The sequence below is a fragment of the Antrostomus carolinensis genome, unplaced genomic scaffold, assembly GCF_000700745.2.
Source record: "Antrostomus carolinensis isolate BGI_N321 unplaced genomic scaffold, ASM70074v2 scaffold3442, whole genome shotgun sequence".
Lineage (NCBI taxonomy): Eukaryota > Metazoa > Chordata > Aves > Caprimulgiformes > Caprimulgidae > Antrostomus > Antrostomus carolinensis.
Window position 1 is genome coordinate 35,132 of NW_010298768.1, and position 22,983 is coordinate 58,114.

General features: G+C 41.4%; 1 protein-coding gene across 1 annotated transcript in view; it reads right to left on the reverse strand.

Annotated features, from left to right (window-relative positions):
* The window catches only part of ENTREP1 (endosomal transmembrane epsin interactor 1), a gene marked incomplete at its 5' end in the record, with an annotated part of 24,584 nt that extends 2,507 nt beyond the window's left edge, over positions 1-22,077 (reverse strand). Inside the window, 8 exons of the mRNA XM_010162540.1 lie at positions 834-983; positions 5,282-5,354; positions 5,977-6,106; positions 10,850-10,968; positions 11,088-11,192; positions 11,978-12,106; positions 13,220-13,330; positions 22,021-22,077. Of these exons, the coding sequence (XP_010160842.1) occupies positions 834-983; positions 5,282-5,354; positions 5,977-6,106; positions 10,850-10,968; positions 11,088-11,192; positions 11,978-12,106; positions 13,220-13,330; positions 22,021-22,077 (874 nt within the window). The remainder of the gene's footprint in view (positions 1-833; positions 984-5,281; positions 5,355-5,976; positions 6,107-10,849; positions 10,969-11,087; positions 11,193-11,977; positions 12,107-13,219; positions 13,331-22,020) is intronic.
* Positions 22,078-22,983: the final 906 nt, after the last annotated feature.

Sequence of the window (22,983 nt, forward strand, 5' to 3'; positions counted from 1 at the left end):
GTGTGCTCTGTGTTGTGTAACTATTCCTTCAGCAGCAGATTCTCTGGGCTGCTGTGGTGGAAGTTGATAGGAAGAAAAGAGAAAACACATGATGTAGCAGAGACATAAAAGCATTGCACAAAATAGTAAGTGTAATCCACATAGGCGTGCTCCCAATATTCAAAATAAATGGTTACTAACATGCCCCCTCCTTCCTTAGATTTTGTGAGTGCTAATATTTATCAGCAGCTACTATGGGGGTACTAATATCCTCTAAGAAAAACTGCAAGACTCTTGACTAGTGGCTTTTTAAGACTATCAACAGAATCATGTACTCTGCAGTCACAATATCAGTTTTCCCACAACAACTGAATTTGACCACAGACACCAAAGTAACTGTGACAGACTTCATCGGCTCTCCACCATGGAGTTTTGGGGTTTTTTGATACTATGAGGAGCAAGGAAAGAGGTGCAAATTTGTAGGCTAATACCAAATAGCCAAGCTAATAATTAAATTGCTCACATTGACAACCGCCCTTGCCAGCTTTTAAGATGCCAGTGTACAAATACACTAAGAAATCCTATGTGCTCCCTCCTCCTCATCTTCCACCATCCCTCCCTCCTCCCCAAAATAGCAATGCCTATTACAGACCATGCTCCTAGATGTGAAAGCCTAAAGAGCATTAATGTGTGGGCTGGAAAAGATTTGGCAGAGCACAAACTGCTGTAATGTAGGTACTCTGTTGGGAGACTGTAGCTGATTTCTGACGGTACTAGGTTCAATGTACTAACCTTCTGACAAATGTTCTTTTAAGGACTCATTACATAAGCACAGATAGAGAAAACCAAGTCACCTTGCAGCAACCGGCAGTGCAGCACAGGGTCACTTTTAGACCGTTTCAGCAAGGGATGCAAGGCCCTCCTTCCTGCTCCTTCTGCAGGCACCAGGCTTGCATTTGAAGGTGAAAGGCTCACTCTGCTGGAAGACTCAGGCATTTCTTCATCTGAGTAATTAGGAATAGTAAAGGTGAAGGAAAAGTTACCAGAACAAAGCAGATCTGTAGAAGACATCATTAGAGATTATTACTGACTTTTTGTGCCCTCCTCCGCAAATCCGTAATGACTGGACTCAGCAGCCTAGAGTTGCATGTGTGTGTGCATATACCCACACTCACCAGTAACGCTCGTTTAAAGCCTGCTTCAACATTTGCAGAAACCTGTTCAGCCTTATGCAACTGGAGTAGCACAGAAATACAGCTTTGCCTAGTATAAACCTCACCTTAAACAACCTGAACAGAGAGAAGGGAATTACAGCTTTCTTGGAGGGAACACTAAATCTCACAGAGCCTGAAATACTCCTGCATATAAGCAATTGTACTAAGATATGGCAGCATAAGGTCACAGGGGTCAGTCGATGTTTGTAATTAGGTAGCTTGTAAATCAGTAACCAGTCCCTACAGGGAATTAAAAATCTTGTTTCATTAAGTTCTTTATTAAAATAAAGATTTTCCTGAATTGTTGTGATAAGTTTCATCTTTCCAATTAATCAACATCCCTCCTTTTTCTTAGGGTGAAATTATACGCTGTGGTTCCCACAACTGCCTTTTACTGAACAGGACAGGATGAAGCTATGTATACATATTCTCACCAAGCTTGGTTCTGCACCTCCCTCTGATGGCACCTGGCACATTATAGAAAATAATGTTCTTGCTCATGCAAGACCAAAAAAACAAATTAATGTAAACAGTCTTTAATCCAGAACATGGCAAATGTTTGTAGTGCTACTCTAACAGAAATGTGCCAGTGACTGGCGCATTCGAGAAAATTAACGCTTGGATGATTTGTACTTGTTAAGCATAGCACCTTATTTCCTACACAAATGCAACCTAAAATCTCTAAAGAGAAGAAACAGTGACACAGACTATATAAAGCAGATACCAGCCTGGAAAGTCAGGATGTAGGACCCAGCAATAAAGCATGTCAGACCAAGAATCAGGCAGGATTAAAGAATCTATCACCAACGCAGACTTTTTAATACCAGTGGAGTTGTGCTAGCAGTCAGTTCGTGAGGTATGGTGCTGCTCGTACTTTGGAGAAGTTCTTGTTTTAATTATTAGACAGATGAATGAACCAATTTCACATTCTTATGATAATTCTTTGTAATATTAATTTTTCAGATGTCAGAGAGATAACTGGCTTAAGCTGCTGTGTACTGGAAATGCATATATGATGATATAGAGCAGCTGCCAAGCATCGCCAGCCATCAGTAGAAGGCTGCTTGTCTTCCTACTACAGTCATCAGGGAAAGTCCCATTTTGCTTGATGGGAGTGCTTTTGACATCAGTAAGAGCATTTTAGCTGGCACAGAGAAGCTTACAGCACCTCCTGCAGCCAGCAGCCAGGACTCCCCAGTTATGCTGCCAGAGTGGTGCATAGCTTTAACTTCCATCGGGAGCTACACTCAGTCAATTAGTCCTGATGATGCCAAGGGCATTATGGCATCGTACACAAATGCCCTGGCACTACAGACTGCCGGCATCAACCAGAAGTTCAGCTTTTATTTATAGACTGTTACTCTACACCAGCTGAGACAGCCCATGGAGTTAACCCTCTGCCATGATTCCAGCATATCCCCTTATTTTGTATCTCCCTCCTGCTGTGGCTCAGCCCCAGACAGCTGCTCACTCTCTTTACAGGCTTTCCCATTAAAAGAAAAGAAAAAAAAAAAGGGCAGAGAGGGAAGATGGACAAACTAGTTAAAAAGATGGGGAGAAAGGTACTATTTATCACACGTACTCAGGTCTGCTTGTTGCAAAGGAAGTTTTTAAATGCAAACAATACCTCAAACAATGCCTCATCATAGCTTTTTTATTTTAAAGAAAACAACTTTCCTGACTCTCCTTCACAGCAGTTGCATTTTCTATAGCATTCTTTTCCTGTTCTCCATTCTCATAACTTTAAGTAGTCACAATGCAGCCTCATCATAGGATGGTTTGGGTTGGAAGGGACCTTTAAAGGCCATCTAGTCCAACCCCCCTGCAATACACAGGGACACCTTCCACCAGAACAGGTTGCTCAGAGCCCCATCCAACCTGAGCTTGGATGTTTCGAAGGATGGGGCTTCTACCACCTCTCTGGGCAACCTGTTCTGCAACCTGTTCTTATGTTTGATATCTTTTACTTGTTTGTGCTTAAAGTGCCCAGAGAAAGCAACAGCAGTTTTATCAATAAGAAGTCCTTGAGAATTAAACTTTTTGCTACACCTCTTCTGGATTTCTTTCTGGTTATCACAACTGATGAGATATCGAAAGCATCGAAGTGCTTGTTTTCAGAGGTTTCAAGGAGATTGCCAGACCATAAGGGAACTTTGAAAGACTTGTTATTTGGTTAAAGTATGGTTTTATGTAAACATTTTTTTTCCCCAGCACTTAGTAGGGCCAGTTTCAACTGAAAAACTTCACACCAAAGGTTTTTGCAGCTTGTGAGGCAGACTACCAGAAGAGAAGCCCAAGTCAGGTGAAAGATTTGGAGCTTTCCTACCTGCCCCCTCCTCCTGCCAAGTGTCTTTACTCTCTGTACTCTTGTGGTGTGAACATGGTGCAGATAGGCACATAGCTATCTGTTGCACAAAGACAATCTGCCACGTAATGGCAAGTTCAAATGAAAAGTAGAACAGATTTGCACCGGGGCTGTACTGGAAAAGCTGCCTGTGACCTACCGGGGAGCCAGTAATGTTTAACCACAAGTGTACCCCACCACAAAGATGAGGCTGAAAACAACTTCAAACCATTTCCATGGGTTTCTAAAACAACGCTGAGCAAAGCCTGATGTGGCCTCTATGCATAGTCTAGCTATGTCCTATACCAGAATGCAGAAACTATTTAGTAATTCTTCTGTTGCAGGGTCAATAATAAAGTAATTCCCACATTACCTCAACACAGTATGGCATTATTTTATCCTTTTGCTATTTTCATTGGCAACAAAATGTCAACAGGCAACATCACGTATACAAAACAAATGGAAGCACTGGAGCTGGACGTCATTTCTTACAAGGTATGGATGTAGAGTCAATAATTAACTTGTAGATGACAAAGAAGAAAATATATCTTTCTTTTTGTATCTGAAGAGCAAACAACTTGTGTTGGGGTTGGAGGAGAGATGTTTTTGGTAGTGGGGGAAGGGGCCACCTTGTGAGAAGCTTCATAAAAGCTCCCCTGGCTCCAAGGCAGACCTCCCAGCCCAGGCTGAGCCAATGAGCATTAGAGAAATGCCTCTGAGAATCATATTTGTGAAGGGAAGGACTGTCCTGAAAAGAAGAAGGTGGAGAGAACCTGGAGAAGAGGCCATTGACCTGAACAAAAGACCATAGGCCTAAACAAAGAGAGAGCTGCATTGCCAGGAGGGAGGAGGAGGAGGGGAAGGACAAAGAACCTCAGACACCCAGTTCAACTGCATGGAGTAGGAGAAGGTAAAGGAGACCCCTGCAGCCCATGGAGGTTCAACGGCGGAGCAGAGACCCATGTGTAGGCCACGGAGGACTCCACACTGGAGCAGGAAAGCTGAGCCTGAGGGCAAGTGTGACGAAATTGAGATCCCAGAGTCATTCGCTGCCAGAGCCGGGGTGGACCCCCAGAGTGGGTGGTGAGTCTGCAGCCTGTGGATGTCCCCATGCTGGAGCTGGGAGCTGAGCACAAAGAGGTCCGTGACTCCATGGGAAGCTTGCTTTGGAACATCCTGTTCCTGGACTTTCATGCCACGAAGAGTAGTAGAGGTGAACTGAACGAACCCCCATTCCCTGCCCCCTGTGCTGCTGCAGGGGGGGAAGGTAGAGAAATCAGGAGCAAAAGTGATTTGAGCCCAGGAAGAAGGGAGGGGTGGGGGGAAGGTGTTGTAAGATGTGGTTGTTATGTCTCACTGCCCTACTCAGATGAATGGCAACGAATTAAATTGATGTTTCTTCCCCAAGGTGAGTCTGTTTTGCCCATGACCATAACTGGTGAGCGAGCCCTCCCTGTCCTCATCCTAATCTGTGCCCCCTTTGTTGTGATTCCCTTCCCATCTCACTGGGTGGGGGGAGTGAGTGCAGGACCACATGGTCCTACTGTGGGTTAAACCTCCACACAACTTTTTACATATTTTAAACATTAATCCCTGTTCTTTCTGCCCGAAACAATCATGATTCTCTGTCTCTAGCTTGCGATATGGTGGCTGTCTTTCAAAGAAACAATAATGCTGCTGCTACATTAAGTCATCCGGATTGGGTAGAACTGTTCTAGAACAAATTTTAAAATGTACATTTTACCTTGAGAGGTCTGCCTGTCACTTGCTTCCCCCCATTCAACAACTTCCACGACATCTATTTGTACTGCACCTTCCTGGAATAAAATAGAAAAGTTGAAAAATCCCAAGCTACCATCTGTTTTCTGGTACTTTCCAAGAACTGCAACATCCACCTTAGAAAGTGAACACTTTTGCTTAACTGTACAGTGACTATGGGATGTGTGTTTAATTCCACTGCAAAACCAAGACTAGTGAGTATCTAAAATTAATGTTCATCATCCAGGTCAGACAATTTTATCCTGTTGAATATTTTCTGGGGAAAAAGCACCTGCCTTCTGAAAACACCAGTGAAAAGGGATCAGTGAGCATAGCAAAACCCTGACCTAGTCCCATATGGGAGGAGTACAGGTGTGGAAGGGAAGCAAAGCAAAGAGGCAGCACAGGGGCACTCTAGAATAACCAGCAACAAGTATGCTCCATAATGTATTTTGCTCCTTCTCCCATGCTTGGACAGAGTTTTCCAGCTGGGGAAAACCTTTCAACTCTACAGGTAAGTGATCTTCAGAGAAATTTACAACAAGCCACATTTGTTAACCAAATGTATTCTCCTGCTGTTCTGAAATTAAAAGATACCTGACTTATGTTTACTGTGCCCCAGTGCAGCCTTACCTTTACAGCAGAAAAACAAGTTACAGTTTAAACTCCCATGGGCCATACCTGCTCAGAGCTGTTCTGGCTCTGCGTAGCTTCATAAGGAGGAGGTGGATCCAGAGGGCAGAACACTTCAATGCCTTTGATTCGTGCTCCATAAATATGGGGCAATGGAATCACTTCAGAGCCAAGCATCCTGCAACAAACAACACCGAGCTGTTGGTACGACTTTCCAGCTGCAGAAAAACATCATCCACTACCAGACTCCACTGGCTTTCCTGTGCCAGCTCAGATTTTTGGATCTCAGCCACAGCTAATGAACTTGCCAAGAGCTGCAAGGGATTTTCCCAGAACGTCTTCAGGCAGTGCTGCGCCTACAAACCCATTTCAGTTTTACTTCACAGAGATTCAGTTTTGTTTCAAGAGATTCAAATACAGGTGGTCACTCAAAACACAACAGACTAGCTTGGATTTTTGTGAGCTACTAAATTCTTACTTGTAACTGAAATTCAAGATACTTCTGTTCTCATGTTTTATGTTCAGGTACAGCTGCACAGAAAAAGGCAAACTCAAAGGCTATTTTTTTTGACGATGCCTGACTAAGGATATTATAGTTGATCAATTCACAAAGGTTTGTATAGGGCAAATGTACCTCATGGCTAACCTTACTTCTCAGTTTTCAAAGAGCTCTCTGAAACCTTAAATACAGCAGAAATCCCAAAGACCTTTTGCTGTATCATCTTCTTCTTAGAAGGGAGCTCTGAGAAGGAAGAAATCAGAACAGTGCCTCGAGAAACTCCATTTGGCAAATGCCAGTTTTGGTAACAGTTTAGTTTACATTACCCTATTAACACTGGAACAAAGCACAGTGGTCAACAGCAGAGCTGCCAAGGGAACCTTCCCCACCCAATCAAAGCTTCACAATTTTTTCCTGCTTTTTATTACATTTTAAATTGCAGATTTGGTACTGAGCAGGACCTTCAAGCAACACACAGAAGTCCATGTGTTTTGCTTTCTGGACCCATGTCCAGATAGCTTACAGCTATCACTAGGGGATGGGAACTCTCTACGAAGAAATGTCACAGAAGAGCAAGTCCTTCCTCCCAGAGTTTAGGGTTTCTCAGCACACTGGCTGGAGGGAACACAGATGACTGTGAAAATTATTTTCTGGTAAGCTTAGAGGAAAGGGCATAGTGAACACAAATACCTATGTAAGGCTGCTTACAGAGGAAAAGAATAAAACTTCCAAAAAGAGAACTAGGGCACATTTTGTGAAAGGCTCCTGTGAATGTAATGGAGCTAATGCATGGAGAAATTTGAGGAAAAGAAAGAAAAGATTTTGATAACTGGTCATTGCTTTTTTAATCTTAAAAATAGGGGAAATAATACAACATTTTAAAATAGTTTTTAATTTCAGCCTAGTTCATCTTCCCCTAAAAGCTTCAGAATAATTCTGGAGTATGATGAAGATTGATGCAGCATTGACATTACTTCTTCACATTCTTCCAGTATGTTCGTGCTGAGCTTACATTCAATGTAGGCCACAAAATTATATACTTCTTGAACGTTAGTTTTGTTTTCAAACATGTCTCATAGGGCCTATCCAGCTCAGTCACACCTTCACAGAATCACAGAATCACAGAATGTCAGGGATTGGAAGGGACCTCGAAAGATCATCTAGTCCAATGCCCCTGCCAGAGCAGGAACCTAAATGAGATCACACAGGAAGGCGTCCAGGTGGGTCTTGAATGACTCCAAAGAAGGAGACTCCACAACCTCCCTGGGCAGCCTGTTCCAGTGCTCTGTTACCCTCACAGTGAAAAAGCTTTTCTGCCTTGAAAATTAATATTGCATCCAAGAATTATATCATGTTAAAACTTATTACAGAACATGCAACTAGAAAAGCATTTCCTTGAGTCCCTTAATTTCCAGGTTACACACATTTGTCCATCTGTTCTTAATTTCTTAATTTCCACTCTCCCTTTTTATGTAACCAAGGTGAATTCTTTTGTTAGTGAAAAAGCCAGCAGCTTCTTGAAGTGATGATACAGAAAGGTAGGCAATAGGAGTCAAAGCTTTTCAGGGAACCCCACTGCCAAGAGAGTGCTCTAGATCCTGGGGAGGCTCTGTACCAGCTAAGCAGGACACTGGTGGGGGAAGGTGCATCCTTGGCCACCTCTTGCCCACCTTCTGTACTCATACCTCTGCTGAACAACAGCGTCACAGCTTTGGCCTCCTCGAACCTTTAGTGTTCCAAAAGCAGTAACACATTCAGTGGCTAGGAAACAACTGTCAGAAGCATGTGGGTCCAATCTGAGACTCACAATGAATTTGAGAATACATGACTTGGATAAGCAGATTCGCATTTGCAAATGCCTCTAGTCCACAAACGGTACTTTAAACTGGACTGGGGTAGATTGTTAGACCCCATGCAATTGGTTTGCTGCCCCACATGGATCACCTCTTCCCTTAAATTCACATGCCTTATAACACTTTGTATTTTATTCTTCATATGGGAACTCAGCTGTAACTGCTAATGTTGTTGCGCCAATCCTGAAAAATAACTTAATTGCTATTTCCTTATTTATGGAATAACAAGATTAGAGGTAGGAGTTGACCAGACATTTGTAATGCTAGTTTGCTTTGTCTACCACTAAATAAGACAAATGCTTTCCCATGAACAAATGAACAAACCAACTAACTGGCTTTGCTAGCAATGCCTCCGGCTCTACAATTTAAAGGGTTCGGGGAGAACGGCTAGTGGTTCCAAACATGTCCTTGGCACATGTTTTGATCACCACAGCGTTTCCTTTCTCAGAGGGATGCATCTGTTTTGGAGTTGCCCCAGGTACAGCTTGCAGGTGGTGGCTCGCCACCCTGGATGCGGTTCCTGTCACCCCCTCTTTCGCACAAAGGGTTTGGATGCGGGATCCGTGGGAGCTTGGCACAGAAAGCCAGGTCACAGATGCAGCATAGCGTTCAGGGTACAGAGCAGGCAGGGAGGGGAGGGAGAAGTGCGAGGAAGCTGAGCGACGAAAGGCCAGGCCCCAGTCCAGCCGCTCTGCTGGACACCCTGGATCCGGCCGGGGGTGAGTCATGCTTCCTCCTCTGCCAAGAACGGAAATTAAGCCTGTCTGTTGCTTTAACTTCTGCACTGCTGCATAACTGCCATGAGCACTCTGTAACACAGAGCCTGACTTCGGAAAGATGTCACCATCACATAAATGTTATTATCAACAAGTTTTTTACACAGTCACAGGCAAGGCAGCTACCCAACGTAAGACTGTAGAAGCCTTAAATATTGTTCAGGAGCCCCTAATGTGCTGAAAATAGACAAAGAGAAATGCTGCTGCTGGGAAGGAGATACCCATCTAGAATTACATGCCAGACAAAGAATGACAGCCCCATTTTAAAGCAGGGGAACTGTGACAAGCATATTTCAATAAATACCTAATCTTCCAAAGAGATCACTGAGTGCACCACTCTGTTCTCATAACCAGCTTGTACCAAGACTCACATAGGAGGTTTTTAGCAATGTTTGGAATTCAGCCCTGGTCTTGGACATTTTAGATTATTTTTTCATTCTAAAAGCTATTCCTGTGCTGTGTTACCATTTTCTAGATAATCCCAAGATCTGTAATTACCTCTGCAAAGACCACGGAGTCTCAAAAATCATTCACACTGCTCCTGATGAAATAATGAAATAAACTAAGGAGCCCTCCACACTGCAAAAAACAGGAGTAGAGTAATACAGTCTGCTTGAGCATCATGGTATTTTATGTATAAACATTTTGTGTTCACAGCAGAATAGTGCAGACCCATCTGAGTCACTAATAAAAAAAGCTAACTTGCAAGTTACTGTGAAGTGTGTATAGCTACTAACAGAATGAAGGAAAACAAAACCCACAAATCACTACTGAATTGCAAGAAATATAGACACTAGTAAGTCCTAGTACAGCAAAACAACAGAGCTGATGCTTAATGGTCAAGCTACAGGAATTTTAGCCCTATTCTTTTTCAAAACAACACACAAAAGAAAAAAAATCCAGCAACTTTACATTCATAAGTTTCATAAGACTAATTATACCAAAGAAGGCCACCTTCTGCAACATAAAAATTTTCTGCACATTTCCTCTTACTCACAAGAAAATTCATACAGCTATAAAATAATAAAACCTTTTAATAATTATATTAATATTAATATTAAATAATAAATATTTTAATAAAATATTATAAAATAAAATACATCCTTCTTCCCTCACCTTTCCAGTAATGAATTAAAAAAAAAAAAAGCAGAGGGAAGAGGTTACAGTGACTTGTGACCATCCTCCTTTTCTTTCCGACACATGACCTCAACCTGCCATGTTGGCTCTCACTCCTCCTCCATCCCCAGCTGCCACTGCAGAAAAGCCCAGCAACATCACCAGGTGCAAACCCTGCCTGCCTGCTCACACCCCAGTACCCTGAGAGAAGGCAGGAGATCACCCAGCCTGGCAGTACAGTCAGAACACACCCTTCAGTCAGCCTGAACTGCTGCAGAGGGAGGAGGGGAGTGACCACGTCCAGGCCACCCCTCGGGGGTCTCCCTGGAGGAAGCCTTGCCAAGTGGCTGCGCCTGCCTTTCTGTCACTGCTACAACCCACCCCAGACAGCACCCTAACCATCTTCATCTGTCTGAAACTGCCATATTTCTCTTACACAGAAACAGTTCTTACAGAATCTAAACTGAAAGCCACAGAATACTTCTCACTCACAATGTATTAATGCTGCCTCCTAACTGAACAGTTTTTTTCCTCCTTTTTTTTTCCCCCCCTAAAGTACCAACCTTCTTCAGTTAACAGCAGAGAAAATGGTCTTAAAAAAAATATATATATATATATGCAGATTATGCAGTGTTTCCAAAGACACTAAAAGAAAGGAAGAGAGCATAGAGGTTTACCTGCGACTTCTTTGTGGAGTACAAGGATTAAAAGTCGCAAAATAGGAGGGAGGTGGCGCAGGTGGGACAAAATCATCAGGATCCAAAATGCGATCATGGTCTTCAAGCTGAGATTCATCCTAATCAAATGAAAGTTCTGTTAAAAACCATCTGAGATACAAAAAAAATTGCTGAACTGTATAATCAGTAATACTGTTAGTACCAGTGTTTATAGCAGGCGATGCCTGCACTCACTTACTATGCAGGATCTTCTTGCAAAAATCTGTAAGTAACACAGGGCAGCTGCTACCATGCAAACTGTAGTGGTGAGAGCATTCAGGGCACAAAGAGCAAAGAGAACTTTCTGAAGAACATGAAGATTATGGAAAATAAAAGATTAAATGAAGGTATTTGTAAATGTTAAAATAATAATAATAATAATAAACTAAACAAAAAACAAACACAGAAAACACAAGGATGGCCATGACATTTACTTCTTAGGCACACATGTGATGAAATCTTCAAGACAGGTTATCTCTAAGATTAGAGTAATTTGCAAAAGCTTGTTTTGCCCTATTATGTGTCCTAATACAGAGATACAGAAGGGTTTAATACTGCTCAGATGTGATTTATAGTCCATCCAAGAATCATAACCTTCCTCTTAACTTTTCTGTGGGAAATCCAGACATGAGGTCATCACAATCAAAGAAATGTTAAAGCAATTTTATATTTGAAGATTATGCCATTTGGAAGTTGTATTTTAGTAGTTTGTAATCCAAGAAAGGCTGAGAAGATCAAAAGATCAGTGAAGGCATCAAATCACTAGTTAAAATTTACACCATATTTACCCATGCAATCTTGTCTGAATTCAACTGTAGTTTTGGTTGCATAAAACACAGAAAGGACCAGAACTGCATATTGGATCAGCAACACACTGGTCAAAACCCAGAGATGGGCAGGGGGTGGAAATTGTTACAGAACAGCTTCTGTAACAGCTTTCTTGTTACAGAATAGCTTCTGACCAGTGTAGAAGACACGGTGGACAAGTGTGGACATTATCAAAGCAGTCATAGAACAGAATCATTTTGGTTAGAAAAGCCCTTAAAGAATACTGAGTCCAAAAGCAGTTAAGCAGTGTGCGCAAAGTACCTTGAGAAGAAGGTGAGCAGCGCTGCACGACTTCATGTGGTATAGCTTCAGCAGAGTCTCTTCTTCTGTGCACTCAGTGAGATGAAATTCTTCACAGCAGAAACAAATCTTATTTTCACCTATATCCACCTTAAAACCACAAAACTCCACTTTTTAATTTATTATCTGTTTTATGCAACATTTTTGCCTGCATAATATAGAGCTTATGAGTTAAACTATACCTCTGACCATAAGGCAGACTGGAAATACAGACTCATAAAATTTGTACAGTTTGGTATGACAATGATTCATGCATTATAAAGCTATATCATACATACTTCTTATTTGAAAAGAAGCATTACTGATAAGCTCAAGACATTTAAATACAGCTTAGTTGTAATCAAAGCAAAGCTGCACTGATTACTAAGCAATTTTAGTATCCGCGCTCCTTCAAATGCACAGCAGCCTGGAAATTCTTTCTTTGACTGACGTGTAAGCCTCTGCATATGGAGTGTACATGCTTTCGTTGATTCATAAGTATATTCTGCATCTCTATGTATGGAATGAAACCCACAACTGTAATTTCAATCCAGTCAAATCAGTAATAGTTACATCTGTACACTACTATTGTTTGTAACTTTCAAAGTAATGTTAGGTGTTCCTGCTCCGGCAGGGGGATTGGACTAGATGATCTTTTGAGGTCACTTCCAATCCCTGACATTCTGTGATTCTGTGTGATTCTGTGATCTTAGTTTTCAAGCAGAAATTCAATGTTTCTGTCTCTAGAGATAATTGGTTTTTCAGCGGTCAAACTCTCTAGAGTCATAGTGTCAAAGGTCTTTCACCTACATAAACCACTCTACAGAATAATTTACGATTTCAATAATGCTTTTCAGCTGTACCCTATACTTCCAGCCACACAGGGCTCCAAAATTCCTGAAACATTTAACTATCTCATCTGGAATAATGTTAACAGTTCTCAGTGCTGCCTCAGTACATTGATACTGGGTGAATCTAGTTTGCCAAAGTGCTTGTAATCTTGGACACTCAATACAATACACCTACTGGCATGTTAAGGAACCAACTTTCCTGAAGCAATACATGAATTAAAATAAATATTCAAAGAGTTTTCTTTTTCCTGCCACTGTGCTGTAGCTGCATTACTTGCATCTGTCTCTACATTAGCACATTTTGTGACCCTAGCACAGCAAGCTTACATGGCATACCATGAAGAAATACATGTAAATCAGTGTATTTGCTCACCAAATCGCATCTGGATACACTGGACACAAACTGAATGCCTTGACATCCTAATATAAATCCAGCCAGGCTCAGCAGAACACAGATGACAGACAGCAGAACAAATAGGTTAGCCTGGAAGAGCAAAACAAAATTAACAGCAGTAGGAACAGGACCATGAACCCAACTCAAGGAAACTACGGCAGTGCAAATCCCCCTCCCAAAGTGAAGCTGGGAATGACACTCCCCTTCTTTTCAAAACTCCCCCTGATGTCAGTGTCCTAAAGTACCTTATCTTAACCCAGTAGATGGTTAGTCCAAACATCTTTGTCTTCTCTCTGTCCTTATTCTGCCTTGGTTGCGCAATATATAAATACATGCAAATACTGAAAAGTACAGGCAGCTAAAGGGTTTTCTGGAGTGTAAAGTATGATTTGCAAGCTGTCTGACTTTCACTGTATGTCATATCTTTCCACCGAGTGTACCTCTCAACACATTTACATGAGTCAGAAACCTGAAGAGGAAAGATCTTAAGACAACATTCATTCTGCATGGAATTTAAAAAGCTATTTTGCAGCACAAATAAATGAAAAACATATGTCCTAGTAGTGAGAACAGAGACACTTAAGGGACTTTGGTTACACAATTTTATTTCCTCACAGCTACTAAAATCAGAACACCTCCATTCATTCATAAATCAGACAATACCTTCAGTTTTATAAATCATCTGAAAGACCAGCAACGGCAGGAGTAACGCAGTACTTGAAAAAGGACACGCAGAAGCAGTGGATAACATTAAGTCCTGCTTTCACAAACACCCTTACAATTTGCAATCTGTGCTTACATAAGACTTGGGAGATGGATTTTAAACACATGTAAGAACTTCTCCTGTTCCAATTCATACGTGCAAAAGTTTTCTCTACTTCAGGAGAGAGTACTATGGGTATGACTACTGCTTTAGAGACAAATAAAAGTAACAGATTCTTCTTCTGACTTGCTTAAATTTTAAGCACTCAATCATACAAAGCAAGTATCAGGTCTTTAATGTCCAAAAGAATTGTTGTTCATAACAATCTGCTTACTCAGATTCCTTTGTATCAAAACGGTCTAAATTAAAAATGCAGGAGATGACAAAAAGCTGAGTAAGAGAAGAAAATTGTGAGGGACATGGGTTCAGTTCTGCTCCAGATAGCTTTACAGCAGATCCAGCAACAAGGACCTTCTAAATATGCACAAAGACAGTAATCGCTTTCCAAATTAATTTAGCTGACGTACCATGATTAGCTACTTGGGAAGTGGGACCGAAAATAAATCAGAGCTGTTGCACCAATTATGATCCCATTTACTGAGGTTCAAGGAAAAATAATCACCACTGAATGGACAAAAGCCAAAGAGCATTACTGTGTAAGCTCATTCCTTAAATTACAACATCTCATTATTAGCAGGCTTTACAGAAGCTTGACCATAACATAATCACATAAGATAGGTTTTAACCTCAAAACAAACAATAATTAAAGTAGCTATTAGTACTTCTCTGAAGAAGACTGGAACTATTTTGTGTTTGACATACTGAGAACAATCGATATTCAGAAGAACAGTATTTTCTTCTAGCTTTATAAATATCATAAAACCACAGATAAGAGGTTTTTAATGTTAGTAAGCACTCTGAGTGCCATTTGTTTTTCCGTACAAACACAGAATTTAGTAATTTTTTTTAAATAACTCCTTGCTCAGCACTCAAATGAATCAATACCATTTCTTATGCTTTGTGATTAAAACTACTTTGAGTAGACACAGTATCTCATACAAATTTTTTCATCTGTGTTCAACACAGTGCACTTTCAACTAGAAATTAGGCAGTTTTATAAGTGAAATAGAAGCTATTTTAACATAAAACATCTTTATAGTACAAATCTCAAGAAACTATATTAAGGAAAACAAGAAGTACATTTGTTCCTGATGAAGAAATGGAGCTTCCGAGCAAAGAAGTTACTTGGCCAAAGTCATAAGTCAAGAAAGATTTATTTTTTTTAAAAAAAGGAGGCAAATTCATATACTAGTTTTATCCTTTAAAGATACATAAGCTGCAGTAGAAACAATTGAGTATGCAACTATATAAAAAGTTATAGATAACATCCAGACTCCTAACGTAATGGTCTATAAAATCTTGCATAAAAATCACCCAGATTTTTCTGACGAAACATGTTCCAATCAAAGAAGAAAAAGGAATAAAAGTAATATTATTATAAACAGGCAAAACAGGGATGATAATTTCTACATCTGTGTTCTAATAAATTCAAGCAAATAAAAATGAAATCTTGATCTGCTTTTTATGAAGCACACAGTCTATTTTTGACTGCATAACCTAATATTCAGATAATCCCATGGAAGAGGCAGAAGATAAAAATAAAACACTACCATTATCTGAACCATAACATTTGCTACTACACGTCCAAGAGTGGACAAGAGAATACTTCATACTCTACTGTCAGAGAAAAAAATGCTTTTTCTTTCTGCCCCATCACTGGTAGCATTTTCACAGAATCACGGAGGTTGGAAGGGACCTCCTGAGACCATCTAGTTCAATTCCCTGCTCAAGCAGGGTCACCTACAGCAGGATGTCAAAGACCATGTCCAGTTGGGTTTTTAATGTCTCTACAGATGGATACTTCACAACCCCTCCGGGTAACCTGTACCAGTTTTTGACCATCCTTACAGTAAAAAAGTTGTCTTTCACGTTCAGATGGAATTTCCTATTTTTTCAGTTGTGCCCAGAGCCCCTTGTTCTGCCACTGGGCACTACTGAGAAGGGTCTTGCTCCCTCTTCTTCATTCCCTCCCATCACCTATTTACAGAGTTGGAGAAGATACCCCCTGAGCCTTCTCTTCTCCAGGCTGAACAGCCCCAGCTCTCTCAGCCTTTCCTCATAGGGAAGATGCTACAGTCCTTTCATCATCTTCATGGCCCTTCACTGGACTTGCTCCAGTATGTCCATGTCTCTCTTGTACTGGGGAGCCCAGAACTCTAGGTGTGGCCGCACCAGTGCTGAGGAGAGGAGATGGATCACCTGCCTCCACCTGCTGGCAAGTCTCTGCCTAATGCAGCCCAGGACACCATTTGTTGCCTTTGCTACAAGGGCACTTTGCTGTCTCATGGTCAGCTTGTTGTCCACAAAGATAGGCAGTAGCTTAAAGAAAAGGAGTGAATGGAGACACGTCCATGCTCGAGGTGGCAGGCAAACCCCTTCCTTGCCCACCTCACCTTCCCAGGTCCCTCTGTACAACAGGTATGAGGGTCTGGAAGTGGAAGATCAGTCAATGGATGATGTGGATGGTGGTCCATCTACACCAGAGGGGTTGCAAGGTCAGAAAAGCTTACTCCAAGTATCACAACCACCTCCATGAGGAAAGACAAGTTACTGTCACAGGTGACTCCTTGCTGAGGGGAACAGAGGGTCCAATATGCTGGACAGACCCTCTGCTTAGGGAAGTCTGCTGTCTCTTTGGCGCCAGAGTTAAAGACACCACTAAGAAACTTCCTAGCTTGGTATAGCCCTCAGACTATTACCCATTACTGCTCTTCCATGTAGGTGGTGATGAAGCTGCAACACCTAGTCCAAGGGCAATCAAAAGAGACTGCGGGGCCTTGGGACAGTTGGTGAGGGAATCTGGAGCACAGGTCATTTTTTCCTCTATCCTTTCAGTTGTGGGCAGGAACATTGGAAGAAACAGATAGATCCAGTCTATTAATACATGGCTCCATGGCTGGTGTCCCCACCACAATTTTGGGTTTTTCAATACTGAGAGGGTCTACAGGGTGCCAGGCCTGCTGGTATCAGAGAGGATGCACCTTTCTCAATGGGGAAAAAGGGTCTTTGCTCACAAGCTGGTGAGGCTGATTGACAGAACTTTAAACTAAACTTGAAAGGGGGGGGGAATAATATGAGGCTTGTCCATGACAAGCCATGGGACGCCACACCAAGGTTTGAGGGACAGAGTGCTAGTGAGGGCCCTCAACCTGTTGGCCTGAGATGTGCTGGGTACACCGCAGCACACTTGAAGTCTTGTGGAGATCAGCCAGGAGCTCCTGAGGTAATAGAAGCCAACAGGGAAACACCGGTGAAGTATCTCAAAGGAATTAAGGAGCGTTCCTCTCAGGTGACACGGCCAGCAGCCCAGCTGAAGTGCCTCTACACCAATGCACACAGCAAGGGCAACAGAGAGGGAGAGTTGGAAGTCACCATGCCGATAGAAAGCTACATCCTAGTTGCCATGACCAAAACTTGGTGGATAAATCCTATGACTGGATTGCAGCTATCGATGGCTACAGGCTGTTCACGAGGCGAGAAAGAAGGGTTGCCCTCTATATCAAGAAATTGATAGATTATGAACAGCTGGGAATACAATATAAACTTAGAGTGTGTTGGCATAGTCCAAACTGGTACACAAGTAAGGATGGAGGCTAAGGTAGCAAGCACGGTCTGTCAGAGATGTGAATTGCCCTTGATGCATTCACAATCAATTGAACAATGTGGAATTGATACACTTTATGAAAGAGGTTAGGTTTCTTCAGTTAAAAATAAGATGTAAAGCCCTATGGAAGGAAAGAGTTTAGGAGCAGAGAGGAAGGAACCAGCTTCTGTAAAAGCAGAGAGTAACATCAAGCCTAGAATGGTTGAGAGTCAATACCCAAACAATTTGAGGGGAAGGGGAGGGGAAAGTTTCCCTTTCCCCATTAAATACATTCAGACGAGCATGCACAGGGAGAAGCTTCTTCTGTGGCAGAAAAATCAGCTTCAGAGCATAAGCATTACAAGCTGACTTCCAAGATCAACTGATACCCAGAACAGAAAAGCCTCAGACAACTAAAAGCAAAGTAAGATTTCAGACCCAAGGCTTCTCAGCAGCTGTACTGCTGAAGGCCAACTTCCCTTGCAAGAACATCCTTCAAGGGATATGATTATAATTTTATTTTGCTCTGCAGTACTCTATCTCTCCCATGCTGTAATACAGCCTGGGTGGCAAAAAACAACAAATGCAGCTCTCAATTTTATTTACTAACAGGCCTTATCACAGCCATGCCTCTTCAAGACTGGTTTCCTCTCACAGATGGTGCTACTAAAGGTCCACTACAGCTGTAACTAATGGCTTTCCCTTCCCTTCTCCCCTCCAGGGTAAAACTGTGAGCGACCGAAACACAGCAGCCCACCTCCAGCTCCTTTCCCACCACATCACAGCCCTGTGCTTTCTCCAGGCACCAGGAGAAAACACATCATGAGAAAACACAACAGTTGGGTTGCTTTTCCCCATGGCCAAGGCCTCAGATTGAAGTGGCAGCCATAGGACAGTCTGGCTGTTCACAAAGAAACAAAGCCAGGCAGTGAGAAGTCACCACCTAAAGGGGGAAGATGGAGGGAAATGTTTTGTAAGCCAAGATACCACTCGTACTGGAGGAGCTAGACTGCTGCCATGCAAAGAAGCTGCAAACAAGTGTACTCCAGCAGATTTCAGAGATTAAAATTTTGAATCCTGAAATCCTGAATCAGAGTCATTTAGGTTTCTTTTAGAAAGAATTAGTATTTTAAAGGAGGCAAAGATAAATGTGAATTGTAGTATAAAATTCCTTAAGTATTGCAAACTAACGATTAAAAACAAAAATAAGATCATCCAGGAAGCCACAAGAAACAGCATTACTGTGCTCTTAAGCACAAACCCCACCATAAACTGCTCTGGGGACCAGCACCTTCTTGTGGACAAATTCTGTGGCACTCACCAGTCACTGAAATTCTGTTCAATACTGTCCTGGTTTTCAGTTGGGACAGAGCCGATTTTCTTTTCAGTAGTTATAATAGTGCTGTGTTTTGGTTTTAGTATGGGATTTGTTATGAGAAGAATGCAGATAACATACTAACATTTTCAGCTGTTGCTGGAACTTGAAGGACTTTGTGCTTTGCTAGTCTGCAGGTGCAAGGGCTGGGGGGGTAAGGAATATTAAAATTAGTAATTCAAATTGGTATTTGGATATGCCAATGGGATATTCCATTTGCATATTTTATTATTACTATTACCATTATTTTATTACTATTATTACAATTATTACTATAATTATTATTTTAAGTTTTAATTTATTTAAACTATTAAATTGTTCTTACCTCAACCTATGAGTCTCCTTACCCTTACCCCTCCAATTCCCTCCCCTGTTTCCGGGGCTAGGGGGAGGAGAGTGAGCTAGTGGCTGTTCAGTGTTTGGCCACCAAAAAGACCCAGCTCTGGAAAGGAGACGACTAAATGATGGAGCTCAACCATGTATACTTAATTACAGCCTAACTGCTACATCTGAGAGCTTTCAGTACATGCCATAATAAATTAAAACCTAGATATAATTATCCAACTTGGCCTGAAAACAAAGCTATTTCAAGATGTTTGGATGCATATGAAGAATTCCAAGGGGTATTTGCACAATTTGAAGAAATTATGAAACTGAACTGAGTGACTGAAAACAGCTCTGCATAAAACAAAATATGAGAAGGGGCCATTCCTTATGAGCAAGAGAGCATTTGTAGACTGGGACATAACTATATATGAAAAAGAGTAACGACCACTTAATCCTACAAACTTTATACTTTAACTGTTGAGCACAATCCAAAGTCTCTTCATAAAGACAACTAAATACTGTGCATGCAAGGGGAAAAGGGATTCGGTGCAAAAGTCTGCAGGTAGGAATCCATTAGAAGTGTATTTACAAGAAATAATTGCAAAGGGCCTTGCATACGGAGTAAAAAGGGGAGGGCAGGCACAGCTGGAAAATGGAAATGTTTTAGCCCCAAATGCATTTTATAGTTATAGCTATGAATGTCGTAACTGTAAGCCATGGCTGTATAAGGAATCTCATTGCTTAGCTCTTTAGGAAACCTGCTTTTACAACTCATACAACTCCTCAAAACTGCCAAGAGAAAATGTTCAAATTACTAGAGGGTAGATATATCAGAAATTTAGAACAAAATAAATACACTCACAGAAATTAACAATCTGTCCTTGATAGATCATAGCTAGTTCAATGCATTATTTCCTTAGCCTCATTAAATGTTTAATGCTGATTTCCTTTTTTGAGAGTAGAATAGAAGAGAACAGAACATAACAGAATAGAATAGTTGGAAGGGACCTGCAATACCTAGTCCAACTGCCTGACCACTTCAGGGCTGACCAAAAGTTAAAGCATGTTATTAAAGGCATTGTTCAAATGCCTCATAAACACTGGCAGGCTTGGGGCATTGACTACCTCTCTAGGAAGCCTATTCCAGGGTTTGACTATCCTCTCAGTAAAGACATGTTTCCCAATGTCAAGTCTGATCTAATCTTGGTTTCAAAAATCAGACTTCTATAAAATACACATACAAGTAAGAAAAAAAAAAAGACACAGGTTCACAGAATCACGTAATCATAGAATAAGTGTGGCTGTGAGGGAGCTCGGGAAGACTCTAGTGTATCCTCCTGCTCAAAGCAGGGTCAGCTATGAGACCACAGCACACTGCTCAGCTTTAATCAACCTCATCTCAGAACTTCCCCATCTGCTGCACGACATTCCTGGGCAATCTGCTCCAGCACTCGACCCTCCCAAAGATCATTTGATATAGATTAAAAGATCAGGAAGAGTTTGGTTCTTCTATATTTAAGCAAAACTAGGAAGGGCTCATAGAGTTTATACAAAGGAGAATATGAAAGAGTGAAAGAGCAGCAAGAGGAAAAGGAAACAAGGAAACTACAGCGACACAACATGCTGTAGAAACAGCACAGAACACAAGCAGCATAGAAATGGGGAACACTGTGCAAGCCTCAGGCGTTTTGAGTCAGACAGCATTTACATTTATTTTCATGAAAATATGGTTCTTACAGATTGGGAGCCTCAGACACCAAGCTCCTCTTTCCATCCACAGAACTAGTGAAAAACTTGCTTTGCTCTGCCTGTGCCAACCAACACACCACTGAGAAGCAGCAATTCATCCCCAGCTCAAACACCTGATCCTCGGTAGTTCTCACTGATGACCATAAATACTGCATAAAAATAAAACAACTGCTTTGAACTGGAAAAGGTCTTCAGAAGTGACTGTATGGCAAAAAAAAAACCAACCCTAAACAAACAAACAAACAAAAAAACCAACCAAACAAACAAAAAAAACACAACAAAAAAACAACCCAACACTTCAAAACTTTTTTCCAGACCCAATCTCTGAGACACTGTGAGCCACACACCTTCAGATTTCACTTACAAATGGAAACAGCTTTACACACCCTGCACATCAATTTACTCCTCTCAGAGCAATGTAATATCAACTGTGCTTGAAACAGTAACACCGGATACTTACTGTAAGACAGCAATATTCAGGTTATCTCTGAAACCTGCTATCAGACACTAGCACAGTACAACTATGCTAAGCTTTCAAACCAACTCCCCTGTTGAAGCTTAAACAGCACTGCCTCTGAGAGCTACATTATTTATACTAAACCAGTGCTTTCTTATGTCTACAGAAACACAAAAAGTGCTCTGTAAACAACATTACTACTTCTTCCAGACATGGTCCACCCTTGCCCTTAATAGGGACTTCATCTGTGCAGAAAATAATACAGTCTTTCACAGGCTTTCACTCCTCTTTCAATAATTATGATTCCGCAATTTAGAAAAAAATAGACTCAACAGTATAGTCTATTTTTTCAAGGAGAAATAAGGTTTTTTTGTTGTGTTTTTTGTTTTGTTTTGTTTTTACCAATTACTATTAAATCAGGATGATCTGATAAATCTCCTTACAACAAGTTTTAATCCATACTTACCAAAAGCATCACTGGCCTCTTCGATGTCGTTACACCTAAGATTCCAGATAATATTACCTACAACATCAAAACACACAGCATCACCAAGAAGCAAACAACTGTTCACAAAATGCTATTTACATTATATTAATCACTGCTCTGATGAAAGGTACTTTGGAACACTACAACAACTCTGGGAAGACAGGAAGATACACTTTAAAGCAGAGACTAAGGGCCTGTGCTGATGAGGTTCTTCACTCCTAAGAGCACCCTGTGAAATAACACAACCAATTTTTAGTCTGCTGTTTTCTTATTGTTTCCTCACAGAAAACATGCACGGGGACAAAAAGTTATGCTCCAACCTCAACAACTGCCTAAAAAACTATTTTCAGCCCACTGAGTACTTGTTTTCTGCAACATGGCTAAGCAAATCTAAACACTGTCTAGTCCTTCTCTACCCTTGGTCACCACTCCATGGCTTCATCAAGCACCTGTGAGTACCCGTTCCTGCCTCTTCCCTTGTGCTGACTCTGGCCCTCTTCTGACCATTTCAGTGAACTAACTCCCAGAGCATGAACCCTACCAAAAACATTGCAGAGCACCAAAACTATCTCCCTGAACTGACCTGCCATTTAGTCAGATGAATGCCAGTATCAGCATGAGGAAAGAAACAAAAGTAAAAGCATCCCCTCCTGCAGCAGTAGTCGTTAGACCAAACTTGCTGAATCACAGAACTGAACCCTGCAACTCTTTACCTTAGAGGGCAAAACAGTTAAGGAAGGAGAAAGCACTGCTGTAGAACTGAAGCAAATGGCAACATCCAAATGCTATCTCGCAGTAAGGATGGCAACCCTATAAAGAAAGGCAAATCAGTTTTTCAGCAGGTCCTGCAAATAAGCAGGTGTACTTTTAATTCATGGGACTCTGCGACTAAGACAATTCACACCAAATTCCTACCCTAAAAAGAAACAAGGAGAGTAGAAC